Raw genomic sequence first — 19,226 nt, 5'->3', positions numbered from 1 at the left:
GCTTTGCAAAGCTCCACTTGAAGCTTGGGTGTCTGAAGACACTGTGCGCTCAGTAGGAACCAGCACACCCACTGGTGTGCTACCTGTTCACACACTATTTATAGTTTCTACTTCTTGCAAGAACCCCTACTTTGTGAGTATCACCATCTCTGAGACATCTACCTACTCATTCGAGCTGACCACAAAATGAGAGTGATCACCTAACTTTCACCTGTATCTTGCGAGTGCCTCGCCTCAAATCAGTTCTCAAGGAATATTGCACTTTTGTGCCCCCCCTCCCCCATCCCCGGGCTTGTTTGCATGACAGCCCGCTCAAAAACTTAGAACTACGAGGATCACCATTGCTGATCTTCTAACCTATGATTGCCACCTTCGTCGACACTCCAAACTCCATGTGCCACTGCAGTGCTTCCCCCGATCAGCACCAGAAGTGCTTAGTGACCAACCAAAGCTAGGCCCCTTTGCAAGCCCATCATGGCAACCTGTGATGCTGCAGTGGACTTTTACACTGCTATGGAGCAAGATCAGGGCACTTTGAGGAACAGTTCTGGCCTGCCATCACCCAATGGCTGGGCAACTGCTTCCAGCACTGCCCTTGGCACCCTACAAACGGGCGCTCCTATACCTTGAAATTCCCATTAATGAGACAGTATGCGTGAGTGCCCTTGAGACTCCCTCTAGTAGGATGTCCATCACCACCCTAGCGAACACCTCCATTAGGGCCACTCTTATTTGGGAGGATTGCCTCCCCAGCGACGCTTATCCGTGGGACGCGGGCTGTAACCTACACCACTATTGACAAAAGGAAGATGAAACTATCCTCAACACGCCTATTATTTATTGTGGGACCCCAAATAGACTTGCACCGTGGAAGTGGCCAACTTCATGCTCAACAGTTGCGACCTGGTAATGGGCCATGATTTCCTCACCCAGCTCCCCGTCACCTAATAGGCCACACTCCCGGGTGGCGAGAAAGAACCCCGTGCCCCCTCAAACAGCAACCCAGACCTTTCCCAAGCCATGGAACTCCCAGACACCGTACAGGCAGATTTCCCAGAAATTAAGTCCTCATCACCACATCCCTTGAGTCCCAAGGGTACAATATCACCATCAAAAAGCTCTAGTTCATGCCACAGAAGATGGGGAGAGGTCCCTCAATGGCCACCCTGACCCACACCTGTATGTAGTGAGAAATTCATGTAACTGAGAGTGCTCCCTCCCCTTTAGGACTCTCCCCAGAGGGACCCTTACCTGAATGTGGGATAAACTTCATAAACCCCCTATACCATGCTCATCTTCAAAGAGGTATTACAAGAGCAGTGGTGAACTACCACCTGTACCGCCCTACGACATGCAAGTACGGGACAGAGCTACTCATCCCGGCCCCCCCCCCCCACCGATAACTACATACCCATGGGACACTCAGGTGCCGCCCCTAAAGCCTACTGTTAGAAGCAGGTCAGATTACACAACCTTACCACGGATAACTCCGTACTCAATACCAGCCACTCAGGCACAAAAAGCATTCGACGAGCCAGGCTGGTGCCCAGCCCCACAATCACCATTACTGCCCATAAACAGAAAATTCCTGAGATTAAGGATCAACTAGCTGACGGTTTATAGGTCCTTACAGAAGTTTCTTCACAATCTATCCCAAGTATTTAGCCAAGTAATCCAGAGATGAAGCTAAAGAACTCCTTTCATTCAGAATTTGTATCTTATAGAATATTTCCCAACAAGATGACTCCCATCCCCTTTGCTCCCTAAAGAAAACGTCCTAACCGGCTACAAATCCTAGAGAGGCAAGCACTGTAGTATAAACCTAATTAGAGTTTGTATGGGAAAATTCCGAATTATAAGTAAAAGATACAGGCAAGTCTGTGTAAAGTTGCATAACTAACTTTGATGCAGACTATGTTATATTCTGTTATATACCAAGTTATCGTGGAGAAAGAAATATGAAGAATTTGTTCTCAGAAAAAAAATCTCAGAGGTTGACAGTTATAAGATGGTCTAACATCTTCATGATGTGGGGAGGTGCTACGAGCATCCTTTTTGGACCTTCTTTTCATTTTTATTTTCCTTAAACAAATTGAAAACTGAAGGAATATTTTAAAAGAATAAAAATGCATGAGAGGGAAATGACGGTCCTCCTAAACCTCTCGACCCATGATAGCCTCCAATGTATCACATTTTCCACACCTCTCTGCCGGCATCCAATGACGTCTTTCAGGCAATTAACAAGGGTTGGTGGGGAAGATGAAAGCACCCGGGGAAAATGATGCTGGCTTGAACTAGATGTGACTGGCTCCTCCTTCAACTGGTAAAAATATGGCCTGACCTGGCCTACCAAACTGCACTTTGCCCTATCCACTACCTGAGGTGTATACCCTGCAGTCCACCTTAACCTGACTTGATTCCAGACTGTTCAAGAAGTGGTATCACGCCCTACAACTGGGCCCTCCGCTATCTCCAACCTTTATCTTGATGCTGACCCGGTTAGTCTCTTCCTGAATCTGCTATCCCTCAGCCCAGACTCTGCCTGGACATCGCCGTGAACGCTCTGCCACAAGCCCTTAAGAGTTCCTATACAACGCTGCTTGAAGAGAAGCATTTGGCTCTCCCTATTGAAGTCTGCTAACAACTTACATCTTTCCACCGATGCCTTGTCCCTGACTACACCTGTCCTGTCCCCAGTTGTTCTGTTGGCCCTTCACCTCCTATTCCTAGCACTCATTCCCTGTTTCAACTGTATTCTCCTATTCCCATTCCTTAAACATTCCCATCTCCATCAGAGACTTGTGTGAGCATTTATACTTGTGGAATTAGTTTAGATAGGTATTCAAAATTCCACCTCGTCTCCTCCCAGAAAATACAATTACATTGAAAATTTAGGCCTTGACTAGAGGACGAGGGGTTTGAACAAAGAAAAAAAAAGTTGAAAAACTAAACTAAACTAAAACAAGTTGAAAAACTAAGGCATAAGGCCAGTTTTACTGAAGAGATAGGAATGTACATAAAAGCTGGACTCTAGTTTTAAAAGCACTATATTTACATAAATTTACAGAGGTCCAGGAACACAAGGGCAGGTGAAACTGCTTTTCAGTTCCCCCGAACACGTGGTGGGAGCAGTCTGGCCACGCTTTTAGGGAAATTGCGCAACGGATCAAAATTACAAGCTTTGAAGGATTTCCAAGTCCTACCACAGCCAGGCACAGCGTTTGTCAGCAAATAGAGGACATAGGCGGGAGGCAGGGGCACACAAGGGCGAACTTTACTCACTATTTTCTCTCAATCAAAAGGCAACTCATGGGGGAATGAAATGACTGGGAAATTTACACAGCAGAAACTATTTCGTGGCTTAAATCCACTAGGGGAATGTTACTAGTATCACAGGGGAGTAATTACAGAACTGAGCCCTGATGGCAAGGGGGAATGAAACACTGCACAAGTCGCCTTGGAAAAAGGAAATGAAATACAGAGATAAAAACAATTCCCTGGTTGAAATGGAATTTCCGTTTCAGTACCTTAGTAATGATGCTGGTTTCTTCTCCTTGAAGTCTCGACACTATGGACTTTTAAAATATTCTTAGGCTTCCCAAAGCATGGAAAAGCCAGGCCCAATGGCGGGGTGGTGCAGCGGCATCTGGTAAGAATCCAATGGTCTGACCTCGCCGAGGTCTGGTTTTCTTTTGAGGACTCCGCTACTGGGTTCAAGGCCTTTTGAAGCTTTCTCAGTCCCTATAGGGGATAATTCCAAGCACCAATGGGAGAGGAGATAGCTTAAACATTTTTCAAAAGACAGGAGAATGGATTCCTCCAAAGTCGAAGGGGCAACTTGTATAGATTCTTTAAACTTGGGTATTAGACTATTTCTTTCCTTGGTTCCAGCTTAATCTTGAACATAGGTAATATTCAATTTGCTACTAACCCGCTAAACGTACATGAAATAAAGTGATATAGAATTCGAGTAATTCCTGTGTTTTTGCATTTAGCATATTTTATTTAACATTGGAAATTTGTATCAGCGTTTACTGCTTTTTAGATCAATACAGCCTGCCCCCCTTGTGTGCCTTCTCCAGTATTTCAACAGTGCTCTTGATTGCAACTTGGTGGCACATTTTTTATTGTTATTGCACTTAGGTGACTCGTAATAATATTTCGTTTGTGGATAACTTATGTGTACTTTCAATCCTTGAAGTAAGTTAGTGTTTTCTATAAAAGGTATCTTCACATTTTCTGTTCATAGCCCCTGTGTGGCCCTCTTAATCAGTTTCCACGTGTTTACACAAGGTGTAGATTTTGAGTAGATTCAAAATTTTGATTGCTCAGTTTTATTTTTCAAACCCTGGTATGCATACTGTGACATAAATACATACATACATAAATATATATATATATATATATATATATATATATATATATATATATATCTATATATATAATAATTATATATATATATATATTTATATATATATATGTGTGTGTGTGTGTGTGTGTATGTATAACTGAATCATGAGAGTTTGGAATGTGATAAATGCATAAATAAAGGTATAAGCCACGAATGAAAGTGAAACACTGGAGTAGCTGCAAGGTCTTTCGACTCAAAACATATTAAAAATACATAATATGTTTTGTGAATAAGTTTTCGTTTACCAAAGGTTTGAATGTGGTCAGTTGCCGCCCTGTATAATCCTTCAATTGTCTTGTCCCTGTGTCTGAGCAGTTGGACTTAATCTTTTTGTAAACCTCTTAAATTGTACCCATGTTTATATTCGTTTAAGAAGACTACTAATTCTCCAGGCATGTTGAATTCTAGGTATTAATCTCCTTATAATCCCTATCTGTCACTTATATGACCCTTCCTTGTCCTCTCTGTTTTTCATGTATGTCAGTCAGTCTGCTAAGTAAAGGATGTTGAGTCGGAAGATCTTGTATCTACTCCAGTGTTTCACTTTCCTTTGTGGCTTATACCTTTATATAAGTTTATATTATATAAATAAATATATGATATATATATATATGTATATATATATATATATATATATATATATATATATATATAATATATATCTATATATATTTATTATATATAAATATATATATATATATATATATAATGGTGTGTGTGTGTGTGTGTGTGTGTGTGTGTGTGTGTGTATGTGTGTGGAATGTGTGTATATGGCCTGCATCCACATGTAACCCACCACAGTCAACTTGCTATCCTGCTTAGTCTGTAAAAGCACAATGGCTTCGAGCAGAACGTGGCTAATTCACTTTTTCTTGCACGGAATCCAGTTTTGACAACCCCCCCTTGTAATAAGTCAAGTGCTTTAACCTCTCGTTTATATTTATATACACACAGACACACACACACACACACACACACATATATATATATCTACTATATATATATATATATATATATATATATATATATATATATATATATATCTATATATATATATATATATATATATACATACTATATATCTATATATATATATATATATATATATATATGCATTAAGCTACAAATATCCTTTAATATTCAATTCACTCTAACTCAGAATTAATGTATTTTCATATATGTTAACCGAAGGGGATTTTTTTTTAGTTGATAATAATTTCGTCCTCCTGTGGATTCTAACCAACGCACTGAGGAGAAATCAGGACTTCAGTGACATTACCGACTCCTAGTCGGTAATGTCACTGAAGTCCTGATTTCACCTTTGTGAGCTGGTTCGAATCCACGAGAGGATGAAATTATTATCAACTAAAAAATTCCCCTTTGGTTAACTTATATGAAAATACATTAATTCCGAGTTAGAGTGAATTGAATATTAAAGGATATTTGGAGCTTTGTAAGGACAATGTCTTTTCGCTATTTTCATTCCACTAAAACAACTTGCTAAATTCTAATGTACATCTTATGTAGAGTTCTCTGGCCTTTCCGCCGATATAATTACCATGCATGAATGCAGATTGCATATGTAGTTATTTATGTATATATATCTGTAAGAAAACACAACTTGGCTGGCCCAGACCCAGTTTTCTCTTGTTTCGGGTTGGATACTACATATCTGTCACAGCCTCCTTTAGAATCCATTTTTACCTGTAATAAACTTCAGTACTGTTACGGCCTCTGTTAGAGAGGTCCGCTTCAGGTTCGATATGAAATAAATTAAAAAATATGTATATATTTCAACACCAACAGTTGAAACTGGGGATACGAATATAGAAAGAAACACTAACACAAAAAGGTATATTTACAAGCTTACTAACAAAGGTAAATGCAGAATGGTATCTCCTATTTACATAAAAAAACAGAATCTTACACTGCATGAACTGGGGGAACAGCGAGGTAATTCAAATACTTGCTGGCCGGTTTAGTGACTCGAAGCGATGACTTCACAAAAGGAGTACGGCGATTCCAGATGTCCTCTTGACTCCGTATTGCAGAAAATAAAGTCTACTCTCGATACTTGAAAGTCAGGAACTTCCTAAAACCTCTAGCAGGACATTTTCTTCTCTGAAGTCTGCTCAATGTCCACTCCAGAAGACGACTAGACCAGTATCCAACCAACTCTCGAGCAACTTTTCTTCTGATCCTTCGTTGGTCCATTTTCTCTCTTATCTCTCACGGATGATCTCTGCTGCTGCTGATCTCTCACTGATAATCTGATCTGTAGCTCTTACTGAGGATATCTCTCTGTGACTAACTGGTGATCTCTCTCTCTTACGATCTCTGCTGCTGCTGCTACGACCGTCGTATTTATATGGTACTCTGGGGGCGGAGCCTACGGCGAACGTCACAGGCTCCCGAGATTACTAGAACTTCATAGAACTCTCGACGGAATATTGCATCATATTTCGCTGCTTATCTCCCGACACTTAGGCGCATGTTGCGCTCCACAACACGCCCGACAATTCCAGAACAGCCGCGAGAACAGGCACCTCCAACACGGGCGCAAAAGCCTCCTTGCTGCCGAACTTCTCGAAAATGCGTTTTCCTTTCCTTTAACTTCCTTTGCTATGAAGCAATTACCATCACACGCCCCCCCAAAAGAGAAAAAAAATGAAATCAACTGATTTTATTTTCTTTTTCTAAAGAGAAACAAGAATTAAACAGCAGGGAACAATTCTGCATAAAGCTTTAATCCAGTCAAACACGCACTCTTCTCCACTCACACTCACTCATGCGATAACAGAAAATGGTTATTAGGCTACTCATTCTGAGAAATCTCTAGAGAGGCTATTAGCCATCACATTATCCTTCCCTCTTACTTTTTCCGTTTTCTGAACTGATTAAAACTTTGAAAGACTAAGACACCTCTTGCGTCTTTCTCAAAACTAATCTCTCTTTCTGGGACACAATTACCAAGGGCACGGGCGGCGGCCAAGGTACAGGGCGTTCTTTATAATTCTGAAGCAAATTTACATTCATTGCCTTTGCTCTGCTCTTACCCTCATTAATTCTATAATGTATATTTCCCCTCTTCTCTAACACTGAAAAAGGACCTTCGAACTTATAAGGTAAAAAGGGACTTTCTCTCGAGACTAGTACTAAAACTTTATCTCTTACACACAAACTTCTCTCTTTTGCTCTAAGATCATGTTTTCCTTCAGTTCCCCCTTGACTTCCGTTCGGGCTTCTGTTCTCCTCCGCTAGTTGCCAACCAACGCTTAAATTGTTTTTATAATACTCAAGATTAGTTATGCAATCATCTCTACTCTTACTTCTAGGCAAAGGTCCGAACATATTTACAAATACATTCTCAAAAGATTCTCCTACTGAAGGAATATTCCTCAACGGAACTCTGGTAATTACTTGATTCGGTTTCCCGGCAATTTGATATTCATGACAGCTTAAAACATACCTCTTTACATCATTTTTCATTTTAGACCAAAAGTACGCCATACTAATACACTTGAAAGTTTTAGTTACTCCCAAATGTCCTTGCTCATCATGTGCTAACTTCAAAACTAGCTCACGAAACTCCCTAGGAACTACTAATTTTTCTGTGATTTCCCCTTTACTACCTGACTTAGGACGAACATAACGACACAAAACTTCGTCCTTTAAGCAAAAAGTTTCCTTACACACATCATCGAGATCATCATCCAGCTCACATTCAAAAATTCGGGTTAGAGTCTCATCCTCTCTCTGCAACTTGACTAGCTCATCCTTATCCAAAATGTTAGAGTCTAATTCATCACTGTAATTAGGACTAGACACTGATACATTTACTACGTTACTCTCGACAGCTACGCCTTCCGTTTGGCTATCACTGTTAACATTGATAGAGTCCAGTCTCTCAGCTACACTCATGCCAAGATCAATCTCGCTACCTCTATCACACTCGTTCGAATCCACGAACTTACTCACATTCGAATCCACAAACTTGCTCTCGTTCGAATCCACAAACTTACTCACGTTCGAATCCACGAACTTACTTACGTTCTAATCCACGAACTCACACTCGTTCGAATCCACAAACAAATTATGATTGTAGTCTATGTCTGTATCTAAACCCGACCTAGTTACTACCATTTCAGGCACTGGAATATCCCTCACAACAGGATTCACATTCTTGGATAAAGCTAAGTCATTACCGACAATAATGTTAACGCCGTTGACGGGCAAACTGTCCACAACTGCAAGTTTCACTTCTCCTGACACTACCTGCATTTCTAAATTCAACTTCAACAAGGGACAAAGAACACAAGTGTTAGGAAATCCACCTAACATGACTTTCTCTTCCATATTGATTTCTGCCCTGTTTGGCACACACACTTTCCTAATCAGTGAGACAGCAGCTCGTGTGTCTCGAAGCAAGACTACCTCCCTTGAAAATACTCCTCCAAGAGAGGAAACTAAGCCTTCTGCCAGAAATTCACCAAAAATCTTCCTAGTTTCTTTCATCACATCATTCCTACTTGATGAAAGGTTAACTAGCGATACTGGTTTCTTAACGTCCTTCCTTTCTACTGCACAATTTCTCGCTAAATGCCCTTTCTCATTACATCGGAAACAAGGTAATTCTGAACCACTAGATGCCACTTTACTCTTACAAACCTTAGACGTATGACCAGGTTTTCCGCATGTATAACAGGAATAGTCACTTTTACTCGCATTGCTATTACTAGGACTGAAACCTTTACTGCTTTGTACTCTACCAGACGAAGGATCATTTCGTTTCTTACTAACACTCAAATTATGAGTTAGACTATATTTGTCAGCTAGCCTAGTTGCTCCTGCAAAAGATACTTCTCGCCTATCCTCTATATAAAGTTTAATCTCAAGAGATACGTTATCTTTGAAGTTTTCTAACAACACCAAGTTCTTCAAACTATCAAAATCATCAACTTTAGCAGAAGTTAACCAATCAAAAAACAGCCTTTCTAACTTCTTACCGTATTCTACATACGTAATATTCTCATCCTTTCTCAAATTTCTAAATTTCTTACGGTACGCCTCCGGTACTAGCCTATACGCGCTAAGAACAGTTTCTTTCACGATATCATAATTATCACATTCCTCCTTAGACATGCAACTACACAGTAAGTGCCCTACCACTCAAGACTGACTGCAAATATAAAGTCCACGTTTCTTTAGGAGAACCTACTCGTTCCATTAACTTCTCAAAACACATGAAATATGTCGTAACATCTTCCTCATCAAACTTTGGTACTAATTTTAGCACTGCACTCATACCTAACGTATCAGCTTCGTTTTCGTTCTCGCCTGACCAACTGTTACGAGTACATTCCCTTAACCGAGCAATTTCCAACACATGCATACGTTCTTTCTCTATCTCTTCCTGCTGCATTACCAACATTTCTCTCTCTTGCTGCATTTTCATTGCTTCTCTCTCTTACTGCATTTTCATTGCTTCTCTCGCTTGCTGTACTTCCCTCTCAGCTGCTCTTTCCTCTCTCTCAGCTGCTCTTTCATCTCTCTCATACTTTTCTCTTTCTTTCTTTTCAACATACTCACGGAGATCATTCCCCTCTAGACCTAGTAGCTTACCTGACTCAATAAACTCTTTCACCATCTCACTCATCCTGGTTCTTTCTATATCCTCCCTGTTTCAAACTGTTAAAGTGTTGATAGCCTAAGCAAGGTCACCACAATTTTACAGCCTCTGTTAGACAGGTCCGCTTCAGGTTCAATATGAAATAAATTTTAAAAAATATATATACGTATATATATATTTCAACACCAACAGCTGAAACTGGGGATACAAATATAGAAAGAAACATTAACACAACAAAGGTTTATTTACAAGCTTACTAACAAAGGTAAATGCAGAATAGTATCTCCTATTTACATAAAAAAAACAGAATCTTACACTGCATGAACTGGGGGAACAGCGAGGTAATTCAAATACTTGCTGGCCGGTTTAGTGACTCGAAGCTATGACTTCACAAAAGGAGTACGGCGATTCCAGACGTCCTTTTGACTCCATATTGCAGAAAATAAAGTCTACTCTCGATACTTGAAAGTCAGGAACTTCCTAAAACCTCTAGCAGGACATTTTCTTCTCTGAAGTCTGCTTAATGTCGAGCTAACTCAGTCGTCCACTCCAGAAGACGACTAGACCAGTATCCAACCAACTCTCAAGCAACTTTTCTTCTGATCCTTCGTTGGTCCATTTTCTCTCTTATCTCTCACGGATGATCTCTGCTGCTGCTGATCTCTCACTGATAATCTGATCTGTGGCTCTTACTGAGGATATCTCTCTGTGACTAACTGGTGATCTCTCTCTCTTACGATCTCTGCTGCTGCTGCTACGACCGTCGTATTTGTACAGCACTCTGGGGGCGGAGCCTACGGCAAATGTCACAGGCTCCCAAGATTACTAGAACTTCGTAGAAGACTCTCGACGGAATAATGCATCATATTTCGCTGCATTTCTCCCGACACTTAGGCACGTGTTGCGCTCCACAACACCCCCGACGATTCCAGAACAGCCGCAAGAACAGGTGCCTCCAACACGGGCGCGAAAACCTCCTTGCTGCTGAATTTCTCGAAAATGCGTTTTCCTTTCCTTTAACTTCCTTTGCTATGAAGCAATTACCATCACAAGTACCCAGTGTTCTGTCTTCTTCTCTCGTCCTCACAACTGGTGACACCCGGATTGGACAGTGACACAGTGGTTTTGGCTCAGCCATTAACGGATTTATTATGGCCGCTCACCTTCAGAGAACTTTTAACGAACTTACTAGCGTGCCACAGCCTATGTCTCTGAAAGTTCCTCTCTGCGGGCAACACCAGTGTCGACCGTTTTGGTGTAAGACAAGGCACGAAGACAGGGAGCTGGGTACTGGTCAGCCCACACACAAAATCAGGCAACATTTCGGACACATCCACATCAACGTTGTGGGTTTCCCTGCCTCAAATGGGGGTGCCAGATACTTCCTCGGCACCTACCCCGATGCCAATGCCACACTTGTGAGTCCCCAGGCAACCTCCTGACACCACTGCTCTGCCCACCTGATGTCGCTGCTGCAGCTGTGGGCCTGCTCAGCCTGCCCGACGCCGCTGCCTATGGGCCTCCTTGACTGATCCCCCCTCCCTGCGTCGCTGCCGTTGCTCTTGGGGGCTCACTCATCCCTCCCGATGTCACTGCCGTATCTGTGGACCTGCTTGCCCTTCTGACACCTTCGCCTGTAGTCCTCCTCATCCCGCTGACACAGCTGCCGCACCTGTGGGCCTGTTGCCCCACACTGCTACCTAGGGGCCTCCTCCACCTGCTGATGCCGCTGCTGCACCTGCCGTCCCCCTCGGCCCACCCAACGCCGCTACCGCACCTGGGGACTTCCTCGGCCCAACCGAAACCGCTGCTGCACCTGGGGGTCCACTTAGCCCGTCCCATGCCGCCACCACACAGATTGTAGCTCCCTCCGCAACCAAGGTCACCCACAGTCGACAGTCGAACCCCCCAGGCAACCACCAGGGTAGGCATCCTGTCAGCCAGCAATGCCGAAGGACTCAGCAATCAATGGTGCCCCACAACAAGTGATCACAGGGACACGGCGTCTCCTCCTGCCTTCCAGATATTTTTATCATCCACTCATTAATCCATAATAATTGTCTTGTGGGGGGGGGGTGTATTTATAAGGACAATGTCCTTACACTGTTTTCATTTCACTATAAAATGCTAAATTCTAATGTACATCATCTTGTGTAGAATTCTCTGGCCTTTCCACCGATATAATTACCATGTATGAACACACTGCGTCTTTACTTATTTAGGTATATATGTCTGTAAGAAAACACAACTCGACTGGCCCAGACCCAGTTTTCTCTCGCTTTGGGTTGGATACTACATATCCGTCCACAGCCTCCTTTATAACCTATGTTTACCTGTAATATACATCAATACCCAGTTACCTGTCCCCCTCCCTTGTCCTCACAGCTTAATGCATATATGTATTATATATGTGCACTTGTTTACTTGTATATAAATGTGAATATATCTGTGTTAGCAAATTGCTCATTCCATATGTATCATCCCGAATGTCTTCCTCCAGTTCATAAGCCATTGAATTAAATCTTTGTCTTTTATCCATGCAGGCTTCTTACTCTCTTTGTGGCGAAGATCATTTTTATCCAAATTCCCTTCATGATTGAAGAAACTTGGGAATTAGACGTAAGTTAGAAAAACTAATAATTACAATGAAATTGTTAAGTGAATAAATAAAGAACTAAAAAGTTAATGAAGAAAGAAAATTCATGCTTACTCGCACCTTCAGAATAAACCCTTGTCAAGTGATTTTCTTTTCAGGACAAGAACCCCCCACCTGCTAACATTGACGAAATGCCCGAAACCCCTGTGGAAGTGTTCACCTTGGACCAAGATGGCTTCAATCCACCAAATTACGACCCTCCTCCTAATAAAGAGAAGAATTCGAAAAAAGAAGCCAAAGGTTCTCGGATAAAGGTGCAGCCTTTTCAGAGACAAGAGGAGGAAGAAGAAAAATTCAACTACAATACCCTCAAAGGTAATGTGGATTGTATGTTGATGGCATAGACTTACACCAGTACCTTTCCTCTTTGTTTATTCATCATAGCAAACCTGGTTATAGGAGCAGCTGCAGTTTACTGGGGCAACCCTATCTTCGACCAATTTTCCAGTCATACCCTACCGCTATGGTAGTAAGCTCTGACAAGAAAATTGGCTGAGGGATACACAACAAAAATGGTGACAAGACGAAAACTAATAAAAAAAATTTAGCTGTTATTTTTTACACATTCCTGATTTCAGTTTAAGCGTGGAGGAATGACACTTCGTGCCTTATCCATATTTTTTTAAAGATTCTTTGGAAGTACGTATGTTCTGGCAAGTGGGAATTTTTGTGCTGCGTGCACTTGCCACTGGGGTTACAAGGGACAAAATTTTACTCCTAACATCTAGTTATTTGTGATGTAGTAACCTAACCAAGAGAATCCTACCTGGGTGGTGTGGTCGGATCGAGGTCGAACTACTTACTTACGCGGAGGGATTTGGCTGTTGCACGGTTGTCCCGGTAAACTGTAAACTACCCGGGTTATACAGTGGGAAACCTAGCCCATAGGCACCTTATATGCCTTGCAGTCAGTGATAAAACTCAAGTATCATCTTTTTGGTATACCTGGTAGCATTGAAGTGGAATGAAGCAAAAAGTTCCTTACATTTAAGGAACTATTCCTCCTCCTATGAGTCTGCCACCCTTTACAGTTTTAAGAAAGCTCGCCTACCTTTAGGGGGTGAGTCCTCAGCCTTTCAGGCTTTCACCAACATTTACAAGGAGTATCCTCGACTCTCCCCGCAACAACAAAAAATCAGATTTGACAGCTTTATGCGGGATTCAGTCTTGCTCATGGCAAGTACCAGTCTCCATAGCTCTTGCCTAGGTATTCATGCCAAAGATCTCATTATACTAGCCAATGTGTTGGTCCTGCTGATGCACCCAGCACCCCCCCTCTTCCAGGTAGCCTACTTGTCATACAGTAGAGGGCATTTTCAAAGGTGGTGTAAAGGTCGTGCTACACTTGAAGTTATCCCTAATATTATCAGAACTGCATGCTTGCATAATTACCTTGACTACCCAACTCAGTTTGATAATGAATTGCTTTCTGAGATCTGCTAAGGTGAAGGCAGACTGTACAAAGAGAAGGGCTTGTCTTCGTAGTCAAGAGCCCCTCATTTTCATCTGTGCCTGGGCAGTGTGGTTAAAAAGGCATGAAGTTAAGTATATCTTAGTTTTACCAGACCAACGAGCTGATTAACAGCTCTCCTAGGGCTGGCCCAAAGGATTAGATATTTTTACGTAACTAGGAACCAATTGGATACCTAGAAATGGAACCTACAGCTTATTGTGGGATCCAAACCATATTATATCGAGAAATAAATTTCTATCACCAGAAATAAATTCCTCTGATTCCGTGCTGGCCAAGCCGAGAATCGAACTTCGGACCATCGGATTGTAAGCCGAGCGCGAAATCGATCTGTCCAACATGGAACTATGGGCAGTGTGGTACACACTAAAGATTCTCTCATCAATAATTATATGAATTTTACTGAGGGTGTGAGCAACTTACCCGGGAAAAGGAAACAAATCTGGCTTTGGCCTTGAAGTAGGTAAGAATCATATGCATATTACGACTAAAGGTGCTCTTCAAAATGGGAATAATTAGGTTAATGCTTAGATTTAACTACAAATAAGAAAAACATAGAAGATTATTTAACATAAACTGGGGGAACAGGTGAGAAGGCCCTGTCAGGTAATGTACATATATAAAAAAAATAAGAACCTTGAAGTAAACACAAAGGGGCTCGCTACATCAGGGGTGCCAGGAAAGAAAATCCAGCGGGGGAATTCCACTGTGCACTTGTTACTCCTAATCTGCAATTGAAATGAAAATGGCTATGCCGATTGCAGTATGACACATGGTAGTGGATCAATCGGTATTCGGAAGGTACCTAGCAACTTGATCCCACAGCACTGAGTTAATTTTACACTACTACATTTGGTTGACTATGTTTAGGGCATGAAATACACAAATAATACAGGTCTCACGCTTAGAAATGGAAATGAGATAAAGTCAACTGACAAGAACCTCGAAATGTGGCACTTTACCATCTGCAGGAACTGGATTCGCCTTCCTCGGTGTGAGGGGGACCCTCCAGCAGGGGAGGAAAATGGACAAAATCACTTGAGGCCCAACAACAGCTATGTTATAAAAGGAGCAGCTCGGTAGAGCATTGGTCCAACTTGGCCAGAGTCAGTCTATGTTCTCAAAATCTCTATAGATCTCTGAATTCCACGAGATCCTACTAGGTCCCTTTATTTTTCTTGGAGATTACACTCTGACATCCAGATAGGTGCCATTCGTGGTAGCCTGACTGCATGCTGTGCATAAGGTTTCTCCATAGCATAAGGTCAGTTTGACTCATTCCGTTAAATATGGCATGAGTACATGTTGGCTGTTCTGCTACTTTGTGTGCTATTTCGAGCAAAGGCTTTGTTCTGTGAGGATATCACATATAGGGAGTGCCAGCCATAAAGTACACCAACTGTAAAGTACGTAATGCATTTCAGCCAAATTCTCATGAACCAACCGCTAGAAGACTACAAAGAAGGGAGTATCTTATAGTGGCAAAGGTCATTTACAGCCGACTGGTAACATGACACTTACTCTGGAGGAGGTGCCACGTTCCGTTGAGGGACATTACTAACAGGTAAAGGGTAGGCTGGTGGTGTGTGGATAAAACACCCACTATCTTGATATCTGACCCTTTAATGTGTTTGATCCTCCAATTGTACTTGGAGGTCGATACACCAGTGCATCAATCGCTTAATTCGGTTGTGGAAGGTCGTAAGGTTACTTTAGGGGATTGTGATCTGTAAATATAACTAGGGGTGCGGCATCAACAAAGTTCAGGCATCAGCAAAGTTCAGGTTGAACCAATGAGAATAATGAATCATCCTGATGAATTGCTGAGCCTCCTACTTCGCTCCGGGGTATGGCTTACTACAGATCACTGAAATATTCGCATCCTTCACCATTAGCACTCCGCTTCTGTCACGGTGACCGAGATAGGTGATCTGAGCAACCCCTGATATGCACTTCTGTAGGTTAATCACCAGGTTAGCTTTCTTAAGGACTACTAGGATCTTCAAATGTTTCTCCCAAGAGCTTGCATAAGTTACTTTGTTGTGATGCCTTTTGATATTTTATTCATCAGCCGTTGGAAACATCTTGGGGCATTTTTCATCCCAAATGACATAACTATATTTAAAGAAATACTTGGGAATTATAAAAGCAGAGAGAAGGTGCGACTCCTCTGCTAATGGAACCTGCCAATATCCTTTCTCCAGATCGATTTTACTTAGATAACGACCATTGCTGATGCTATCAAGGCAGGTCTTGATTCACAGGAGGGGGAAAGTTTTGGGCTCTGTAACTGCATTAAGTTTTCTATAATTAGTACATATGTTACAAGGGTCTAACTGACCTTGTTTAATTAAAAGGAAAGAAATCACTAACCTGGCAACGTGACCTACTTTGAATTTCATGGCAACCTGGCATCTCTGCAGCTAAACCAAAATACAAAAATAGATATTTTATGATCCTAAAAGAACTAACATGCAAGGATTTTGCCGATTTACCAGATGGTATATTTAGCACGTTGGCAACTTCAAGGTTGGTGAGACAACTGGGACAGTGCAATATCTCTTTTGTTTACCAGCACTGTCTAGTGGAATTTTCCCTATTGGAATGAATGGGTACAGTTCTTCTGTAGCACCTATGAAATAAGCAAATTGGGATTGTATCACATGTTGCAGGTAACTTGTTTTAATTAATCATCACAACGTTACAGGTGCTTTATCTGTTTATGCTACTCCTACCGTGCCCACGTAGGCCATAACTTTGTTTTGTTAGTAAAACGGGTATTCCATCAAAATGGAATGACGAAAGAAAATTAAAATATTGCTATCGATACCTTATATGAGAGAGAGAGAGAGAGAAATCCAGCAATACAAGTATTCTGTTTGGATACGAAGCCCATGTGGCTCCTAATATGCCTAGCTAAAATTTGCTATTTCAGGGCACAAAATCTCCATAAGAAAAAGAAGAAAAATTGCAGAGGAATTACAAGCACTATTTCCTCTTAAACACTCCTAACTTCCTTATCCACTTTCCTGGCTCACTTATTATGAAATGGCATGCAAGCTATCAAGCAGTAGCTATTAAAAGCTAGGGTATTTGGTTAATAATTCTCTCTCCCCTTATAGATCATTTTGGCATGCATGTGGCCTAGAATATTCCTATCTCTGACTATAGTCACGATTTTGGGTCACACCTAACAAAATATCTAAAAAATCTAACAACACCTTATTTACTGTGGAACTGGATCACTTTTTTACGCTAGACTTTCAGATTCGTTCTACTCTTGCAACCAGCTTTAGCAATCCTATTCAACTGATAGTTGCTTGCAAAGGGGTTTGCTAAAGGGGGCCAATTACGGATCGGGATCGCTCAGGTTCTTTAGTATAATAAGAAAAAATGATTCAACACCAACAATTGAAACACGGGATACGAATATAGAAAGAAACTCAAGCATAACACAAGTTTATTTACAGGTTATTCACAAAGATAAATGCAGGATGGTTTCTCCTATTTACTTAAGAAAATTAAATCTGACTTTATGTGAAAAGCGGGACAGTGTGGTAATGAGATACTTGCTGGTCTGTGAAACAGCTGTTCAGATTGGTTCTTTGAAGTGATGGCATCACAAGGGGACAGTAAAACTTTCAGGCAGGCTTCTTCTTATCTTCATACTGCAGGAAGGAATGACTTAGTCTTGAAACTTTAAGCGCGGGTTACTTCTCAAATCCACTTGCAGGACGCTACTTCACGGAAAGGGTTTCTCTCTCCCTCTCTCCGACTACGAACTACGGACTTTAATTTCTCGTTTCCATTCCCTCTTCCTCTCTTATCCTTCTTCTCTTACCTCTGAGCCTTCTCTGATGATGTGATCCTCCTTACGTCCTCTCTCTCTCTCTCTCTCTCCCTAAACACGTGCAGGAATGCCTCCTTGCTGCAGACCTACTCGAAGAAGATACATTTTCCTTTCCTTTAATATCAGTGGCTAACAGTTTGCCAGTGATATGATTTTTACTGAGGGTGTGAGCAACTTACCTGGGAAAAGGAAGCAAATTTGGCTATGGCCTTGAATTAGGAAAGAATCATATGGCTCAAGGGCCTCTTCAGAATGGGAATAATTAGGTATGTGCTAAGGTTTAACTTAAATAATTATATTACAAATAAAGATACACATCAGAAGACTATTTAAACATAAAGGGGGGGACAGGCGACAAGGTCCTGTCAGGTAACTTGGGTAGTAACAAAAGAATAAAAATTTTGAACTAAACACAAGCCCACCACTTCGGGCTCTGGGAAGGAAATCCAGTGGGGGAATTCCACTGTGCACACAGAATGAAGAAAAGGTCAACAGCCAGTTACTCCTAATCTGCAATTAAAATGCATGTGGTCATGCTGATTCCAATGCAACATGTGGCAGCGGATCGAGGGGTGTACAGAAGGTACCTAGCAACTTGATCCCACAGCACTGAATTAATATTACATTACTACACTTGCTTGAGTTACTTAGGGGACGAAATACACAAATAATACAGAAATTGTTACATGCATGGCTGTGCAAGGTCTACAATTTCATTTGGAAATAAACTAACATCTGACAAAACTGGGTGCCATGCAGATAACAACAGAAAACATGGGAAAATGTAACAAAATTGATGGAGTTCAGGGAAAGGCACTGTTACACTCAATTAAGTTATTCTTATATGAATCATAAGATATATGCACAGAAGCTACAAGCATTAACTCCTTGGCAGTGAGGATTACGTTACTTCACAAACCAAATAGTGCCACTATGCAAAACCCAGAAAATATTTAGCCCTCTGTGGGGAATAATCGATGAAAGGAAAGGCTTATGTCAACAAGCATGAAACATACAATATTATAGATAACAGCTATTCAATCTTTCACCCTGGGACTTGATAACTGACAACAGTAGAAACACCTTGGCACCATGAGAGCACAGACGGCGCATACAACCTACACAGTCTCCTATTCTTTGTCCTCTGGATGATCGAAGTCTTGAACACAGTACCAGGCTTTTAAGTTACAGGATTTTGTTGGGAAATGT

The 19,226-nt window shown here is 41.5% G+C and overlaps 1 protein-coding gene across 1 annotated transcript in view; it reads left to right on the top strand.

Moving 5' to 3' along the window:
- The window catches only part of LOC135214122 (neuronal acetylcholine receptor subunit alpha-9-like), a 47,225-nt gene that overhangs the window by 23,359 nt on the left and 4,640 nt on the right, over positions 1 to 19,226 (top strand). Inside the window, exons 6-7 of the mRNA XM_064248221.1 lie at positions 12,584 to 12,659; positions 12,795 to 13,011. Coding sequence (XP_064104291.1) covers positions 12,584 to 12,659; positions 12,795 to 13,011 — 293 coding nt within the window. The remainder of the gene's footprint in view (positions 1 to 12,583; positions 12,660 to 12,794; positions 13,012 to 19,226) is intronic.

The sequence above is a fragment of the Macrobrachium nipponense genome, chromosome 45 (assembly GCF_015104395.2).
Source record: "Macrobrachium nipponense isolate FS-2020 chromosome 45, ASM1510439v2, whole genome shotgun sequence".
NCBI classification, from domain to species: Eukaryota; Metazoa; Arthropoda; class Malacostraca; order Decapoda; family Palaemonidae; genus Macrobrachium; species Macrobrachium nipponense.
This window is presented reverse-complemented; position numbering and strand designations above follow the sequence as displayed.